Below are 7,787 nucleotides of genomic sequence, written 5' to 3'. Positions count from 1 at the left end.
ATGTCATCGATATCAGCACACTAATTACAACATGCCATAACGGATTAAATCAGCAATCGCACCGATAAATAGGGAAACATTCCGAAATAATTTAAGGGATAGGGGTGATAAGTCCAGCTTAATGGAGGACAATTTTCCATTTAAATCGGTTATATTTTTTCGATGAAGGTGCATATAACTCGATGTTAAACATTGGCCAACTATGCTAAAGGAACAGCTTGAGCAGGTAATAAAAAGTACATTATTTGATCGATGATAATGTATATTTTCATAAGTATATTTCAATTTGTGAATATTGTATATCACATATCTGTTTAGTACTATCTTTAAAATAATTTTAATTGGTTTTACACAGATAGTAAAACCCCACGATACCAAAACATGGGGTGACTGAATTGTATGTTGATAATTGACAGCTCAAACGCAGGATCCAACTATAAAAATAAAAACAATCGCAGTTACTCGCGGCGTTAAAACGGTATGTTTTTAATGTCCACATTTTATGGTTTCGAAATGAACAAACTACACGTGCAGCGTTTACATCGGTTTCTACAGTAAAACTCGATTGTAACTGGCCATTGAAAAGAAGCCATTTATTTAGCTTCGTATGTTCAACTGATTCAAGATCGGATCATCATTTCGTATACTTTATACTAGATCATGAGGTGTGGAATACATAATTTCAGGAAATAACCAGTTTCATCATTGCGATCTCTATCCGAGTTACGGTAAGCTCAATTTCAATCCAAAAAGCCACTTGCTGGATACCCTATGATACCATATGAGTGGTTCGTTTTGCCTAATGGATGTACTTGATAAAATTTCTGCATTCTCTGCCCTTAATCCTATGGTTCAATGTACATGTACTCAGTCCGCTTTTAGAAACATCACGTTTCCATCCTATCAAAACACTGAATACTCTCATACTTCTACACAATATGCATGTTCTGAAAATACCACCGTTTAACTCTTTTGTACTTCATAGAGGCTATTGATAAAATATTTTAATGAACAGCAAAATCCTTTCTTATTTTGATAAATGTGTTCTGAAACGATGATTTTGTAATTCGACATTCACTTATCTCCCCCTTGAAAAAGATTTGTTTTACAAAGGTGTAAGCGTAGTTCAGCGATTTGATGGTGTAACGTGTTGATAATGTGTAACTTTGTTACTGCGTCCTCGTATTGTTCTGTAAACATTTTCGTTTCTGTGTCTTCGTTTTCTGTGGAACGTTTTTTTCCAAATGAAATCAAGTTCAAAAAGGCGTGTTCGTGCTTTGCCATCTTCGTTATTTGTTTATGCTTTGCAATAATGTTATATTGTTGCAAAATTAAACCATTGCAAAAATATCCCGTTATGAAGTGTTGAAAACAGCCAAACAAATTGTGTAACAAAAGACGAATGGTGTTTCTTATATTTATTTCTAATGGATGCACAGGGATACCAGCCATGTGTCTCGTAACTATGTATGTTTACATCAACATACATATACTCACAGTTTATATACACAATAACTATCCACAACGATTGGCCCGTGTTATCACGTGATTGTTCACAACGACGTCACATAGTCTCTGATATGCTTTCTAAACTGTTCTTGAAACTGACAGTAGACTTAAAAAATGTTCGACATGGTCATGAATCAAAGTATGAGATTACTTGAATGATAAATGTAGGAATATATTCATTGTAAGGTGAAGTCGGAGAACTAAGAACTATCAGAGATATCCTGAGATATGAATGACTACTAAATCAACATATACAGTAGTGACGTGTTGGTTTACAGCGGAAAGCGTTACGCGACTGTAACGGACATATACACATCACAAATACAAATACGTGTATAGAAAATCCAACTCAGATCCAACACGGAAAAGAAACATCACTAACTTGGTGACTCCCTACAACATTGAGCGACTCTAATGTCAGGACATTCATCTACGGCGCACTGTATAGTCCTGAACATACGTTATCATCCGTGATTCCTCGCGAGTCAAGTCTCACCGGTTTAAGGTAGTCACTACAGCACAGGAGACGTGTTATAGAAGTTATCAGAACGAATACACACATCCAATGTATCTTCAGTAAAACGATTTCCAGTTACGGAGTTGTCTGTCAATGTTTTCCCTTTATAAGAATACCACATGTAGCCTGCCACGGTGTTCTTTGTTACGCCAGATCTGTAAGCATATCCTAGATAGATATCCAGTGCTCTTTCTGAAAATAAATAATTCATAAACTTTATTCTTAGTTATATATATTCACTTAAACTGTTGTGAACACCGAGTAGGACGAAGACGTTTTCGCACCGTAGAGCGATGGACAATTGGCGTTCTATTCTATATTTGACATTTCTAAAAACTAAAATAACATCATTTCTTGAAATGGATGGACATGAACAAGCATCGTAGTATGCAAATATTTCAAAATAATTTTCTTCATAAAAAATTAATATTCGTGTGAAGAATTTGACCATTTCCTACACTGAATTTGTTGTTTCGATAGACAAAATGTATATATGACGTTTTAGACGTTACCTTGAAACGCCTGACGACACCGGTTCTCTCTATAAGGGCATGCTCTCTTGTCGGAGATATACACAGCGCCAATCTCTGGAAATAAAACATCAGGAGTGATCAGGAAAAATTAGGTTATACATCTACACTAGAGGAATCAAAATGAAATGATTAAAAAGACTAAGTTATCTACGTAATTTCCTAACTGATTAGTCGAAAGAATAATGAGTACAACTTAAACTTATTTCTTTTTCAACCGAACTCATTAGATGCAAGAACATTCAAAACATATTTGTGTATTGATCAACCGCCATGACTTGTTGCTCAGATTAAGGTGTTATATTGATTGTTACAACCCATTAAAAAGACTAATGTGATAACATGCTGTAGTAATCTATAATATGATTAATACTGGCAATCGTTAGAGTCCACTTACACGTTTGAACGACCCTTCTGTGGTGCTGAGTTTGTAGATGGCGTAGAGCGGTATCAACGCCATTGTGGAGGAGGCGACGCCCCATCCTATAGCGTTCGCATATCCCGGGTATTTGTAAACCCCGCCCCCGCCCTTGTATATCAGCGGCCGGTAATGTAAAAAGCTTGATATCACAAGGATCTGAAAGTGTACACATACTATTATTACTAGGTACAAGTTTCAAAAGAAAACAATAACAAACATTAAGATAAAACACAGAGATACAAATGACAGAATGATAATACATGTAGTAAAATTTCAAAATTAGGTCAGGGATGTTACAAGTAGACTATACTGGTGCCTCACTGAAATACCATGCCGAAGGCAGGCAGCACAGCAGTCCGCCTGGTCACATTATATTGACAACTGGTGAACCAGTTGTTGCCATTACCTTAAATGCTGAACGTTAAGCAGGGAATAGCATCTACCATTTATAATGGCTTTGGTATGAGATATTGCCAAACAAGTCGCTACGAAATAAAAGAAAGTTAGAAGCAGAAAAAAGGACACAAATGCAAATCCCTAATTCTGCAGAAGGGTTCCATATTAGTCGCCTCTTACAACCATGTACTGCGTTACAGCAGGCGAAATCTTTCTTCAATCCCCGATCTGCAGGGGTGAATGGTTAAAAGAGGAAAATGTAAAGCGTGAGGCAACTTCTTCAGATGAATGTTAAACAAAGGAAATTGAAATGCAGCCATTAACTAGCAGGATTGTTAAAAGGAGTAATAAGGGAAATATGTTAACTTTTACCTAGAAAAGTTGACGAAAAAGGAATGTAAAGGTAAAAGATGTAAAAAATACAATCACCTTCCAAAAGGATTATTGATCAAGAGGCATGCAACCACTAGCTAGGTAAAGGTGAATGTATGTAGCCATTTATCGAGAAGAATGAGGAGAGAGGAAAATGTAACGGATGCAGCTACTTACTAAGAGGAATGTTGGACAGATGAATTTCCAGCAGATTCTCCAGTACATCCCGGGGGTGTATCCGGTCATCTGCTTCACGTCACGACAGAACTGGTCCACGCCTACAACATGGGACAGCAATGGTGTCTATAAAACGGACACGGACTTAAATTTAACCAACTTCACATATATTGATATTCATTTTGATCACGTGGCTGTTTTTTTACACCAGTTTAAAGGTTTGATATACCAAACTTTTGACGAAAATAATCTTACCGTACACCCAGGATACAGCAATCACCTGACACAGGACAGTGAAGAGTATAGAAGTGCCCGCCGCGAACGTGTCCAGGATCTTAAACACGTACATACCGCCCTGTAGATGTCAACGAAATCTTGTAAAACTTCAGTCGATGGGATAACATTGAAGAATGGGTTTTTATCATTCCTTATCAATTACTTCTAAAATTACTTAAAAAAAGAAAAGGCACCTTTAAAATACTATAAAACCTGCCGAAACCAAACAAACGCCAAAATTACTTAAATGAGAAAAGGCACCTTTAAAATACTATAAAACCTGCCGAAACCAAACAAACGCCAAAATTACTTAAATGAGAAAAGGCCCCTTTAAAATACTTTAAAACCTGCCGAAACCAAACAAACGTCAACTTCAATCAAATGGCGTTATCTACCATCACCACAGAGCAACAGATATCGAAACAGCTATACATTATATCGAAATAAATATCGTCACGGTTGGGAATTACAGCGCTAACGAACAGGAAGTTACGTACGTTTGTTGTACAGGGTAGTGAGAAGAGGAAGGCGGTGCACACGATGATGAAGGTGAGAATCTCGCGAGACCAACCGAACCGGATCAGGCGGTAAAACTGATTACCAAGGCCGGTCAGGGGCGACTCCAAACCACCAAACTATTAAACAGAAACGTCAGCATAAAACGTGCAGGTAAAAGACACTGAAATGTATAAAATCATGGGCGATCACCAATCTGTACAAAAGTGAAATATTAGCATAAATTGTTACATTTTGTTAAAATTATTAATATTTTAGAGTTCAACAAAGCACATTCTCGTTTGTACGCATGTCTATGGTGACACTACCTATATTTAGTCTTCCTTTTTCTAATGCACCGTAAGCCGAAGGCTTGGAGTAGAACACTTGCAAATCTGCAGGGGTCCCGCATTAGTCGATCCTTACGACATGTATTGGGCATATTCTGTTCACTAACCTTAACACGTCGTGAACAAAACTATGTACGTGTTGATAATATTTGTCGATGTCTGTGGTGGCAAGACTTAAATGACAAAACGTAAATGCGACAATATTGTTGTTACCAGAGATTATTTACCTTAATGATTAATTCTTTGGTAGGGTAACGGATACATTAATTGTTTGGGGTTGTCATGGCTAAAGTCATATGGCGACCAATTCCCAGACATAGGGTGTCCACGCACTGTGTTGCTAGGCTGTTGCATATCAGTATCTATTTTACAGCATTGTCGATGTCTAGGTTTGGTTTTTATTTTCATTTACCGCACTATTATCAGCTAAGGTCGATGCCTTTGTAATCAGATTTAGGTTTGATTTAAACATATTTCATTGTCGAAACAGACAAATGGATGAGAGACAAGTTCTGACAACTTACATGCTCTTCTCCACGAATACAGCATATGAATTACATTTAAATCACGTGACGTGCTATGTACACAGAGATAAATTTACAAGATAATAATAAGGTAGATGTATTTTTGTCTAAATCTACTTTATCACAAAAATTAAGGGGGGGGGGGGGGGGATTGGAAGAGAAAGTAGATGAAAGACGGGAAAGGAAGTCGAGAGGGAGCAGATTTGATGCCGATTGTAAAAGGTTCGTTCAGGTAGTATCAAAACGCTTTGTTGTATTCAAAAAACATTTAGGTACTTACAGCACTGTCCATTCCAAGAGTGACCAGCATGAAAAAGAAAATAATGGACCAGGCGGTAGAGCCCGGCAGTGTGGCGATGGCTTCCGGGTAGACAATAAATACTAGGCCGGGTCCTGTCAGTAAAAAAGGTAAACACAATATAAAATATCACAACTAAACGCCTTTCTAAAGTCAATAAGTAATTAGATTTTTTTATGCTCATTTCCACGATATGATGTCCTTGGTGACCATTCGAAAAATATGATTGTATTCAATCTGAGGCTCTTAGCTATTCCGTCTTTGCGTATTTTAGTTATCTTCTCTTGTGAGCAGGTATTGATTGTTACGTCATTGGTTTGTGTGAGAAAATTACGTCGTTTTCTCAAAAATCGATGACGTTACTCTCACAAACAAATGACGTAACAATCGATACCTGCTCACAAGAGCAGATAACTCTGCGATACGCAAAGGCGGAATAAAGCACGACTACTCATCTCTATTGTGAAAAAAAACTTACTGACCTTTTTACTTGTTATTGAGGCAATTAATGGACAATGCATGCGGTAAAACGGCTGCATTTCATCGTGAGTAAACCTATATCCAGAAGCTCGTATATAATGCGCATTCAGTTATCCATTGTGTGCACTTCATAGCACACTACTTACCGTCCTGGGCCACATCGTTGATGTCCTTGTTCTGCCTGGCAGCCATGTAGCCGAGGAAGGTGAACACAACGAAGCCAGAAAATATACTGGTGAAGCTGTTCACCCCAGCTGTTATCAGACAATCTCTACAATAGGTAGAGTCATTCGGGTAAAGAGAGTTAAAATACCACAAAATCAATTATCAATTATCTAATCAACATATACAAGTATGTGGTATCTATGCCTTGCTAGTCAGCAATCATCTGTTTAACACAATTACACTTTGAATATAATCTAACCAACAACGTAGGAGATATAAGTTATAATTGACCGTCCTATCTGGTGTTTTACATGTTAAATATTTTTTGATTCGGTATAACGTTTGGCTGTCGATGACAAGCATTGGCTCCTATCTCGACACTCTGTCATCTTATTATCCACATTTCTATACACAAATATGTACAAATCTCATCAATATATCTTTGCAAGTAGATGTGTTCGTACTTCACTTTGAAGTTAAGGAGCTAAATGACCTTGACATAACATTGAGTAGATGAAGAATGCGGTTAAGGAAAATACATCGACATCGATGAGTGATGCCAGGCCATCAGATAGGTACACACAGCAGTCGGCCGCACACAGTTTCATTTAAAAACCTTTAGAGATAAGATACGGTGTCTACCTAGGCTAAATCTATCATTCAACACTATTTTGAACTTTGACTGGAAAGGACGTGGAAATCATGGTTAACCGAAAGTTATTCCAAAGATTAAATGACATTTTTTTTCTGGCACGTATTGATACGAAAACATTCAAAAGAACCGATTGATTCCGTGGACACACCTGAAGCAGTTGTTGTGGAATTTGTTATAACTGGCATAAGCTATGTGAGTTCCAAAGCCTGCACCGATGGAGAAGAAGATCTGCACGGCGGCGTCTATCCAAACCTGTAACACAAGGTACAGCTAATAAACCCCCAAACATCCTGTCAGATATGTGATTGTAAAGTAAGCAAAAATAATGAGCCGGTTTCACCAAGTGATGGCTTTTCTGTGGAGCGCTTAAAGTTTTTGTCACGGTATTTGTAAATTATAAAAAGTTTCCAGACGTTTAAATTTAAACCGCACATTGACTAGGTGTTTCTATTTGCAGCAATAGCATATATACGCTTTAGAACATGTCAAATATTTACATAAAAAAAGGATCAACCACGCTATTGAGGAAGCGGAAAACAGCATACCACGCAGAAATCTTGTTGTAAAGCCACACCTTCTTAAACAAATAGTTTTGGAAACGATGATTTAATATTATAGGATC

The 7,787-nt window shown here is 37.4% G+C and overlaps 1 protein-coding gene across 1 annotated transcript in view; it reads right to left on the bottom strand.

Annotated features, from left to right (window-relative positions):
* Window positions 1-1,405: 1,405 nt before the first annotated feature.
* The window catches only part of LOC110449896 (sodium-dependent noradrenaline transporter-like), a 49,174-nt gene continuing 42,792 nt past the window's right edge, over window positions 1,406-7,787 (bottom strand). The window contains exons 7-15 of the mRNA XM_021497042.1: window positions 7,314-7,417; window positions 6,492-6,616; window positions 5,848-5,960; window positions 4,696-4,833; window positions 4,178-4,277; window positions 3,923-4,023; window positions 2,954-3,133; window positions 2,539-2,613; window positions 1,406-2,218 (exon numbers count right to left, since the gene is read on the bottom strand). Of these exons, the coding sequence (XP_021352717.1) occupies window positions 2,195-2,218; window positions 2,539-2,613; window positions 2,954-3,133; window positions 3,923-4,023; window positions 4,178-4,277; window positions 4,696-4,833; window positions 5,848-5,960; window positions 6,492-6,616; window positions 7,314-7,417 (960 nt within the window). The 3' untranslated portion in view covers window positions 1,406-2,194. The remainder of the gene's footprint in view (window positions 2,219-2,538; window positions 2,614-2,953; window positions 3,134-3,922; window positions 4,024-4,177; window positions 4,278-4,695; window positions 4,834-5,847; window positions 5,961-6,491; window positions 6,617-7,313; window positions 7,418-7,787) is intronic.

Source organism: Mizuhopecten yessoensis, unplaced genomic scaffold (assembly GCF_002113885.1).
Source record: "Mizuhopecten yessoensis strain PY_sf001 unplaced genomic scaffold, ASM211388v2 scaffold4839, whole genome shotgun sequence".
NCBI lineage: Eukaryota > Metazoa > Mollusca > Bivalvia > Pectinida > Pectinidae > Mizuhopecten > Mizuhopecten yessoensis.
This window is presented reverse-complemented; position numbering and strand designations above follow the sequence as displayed.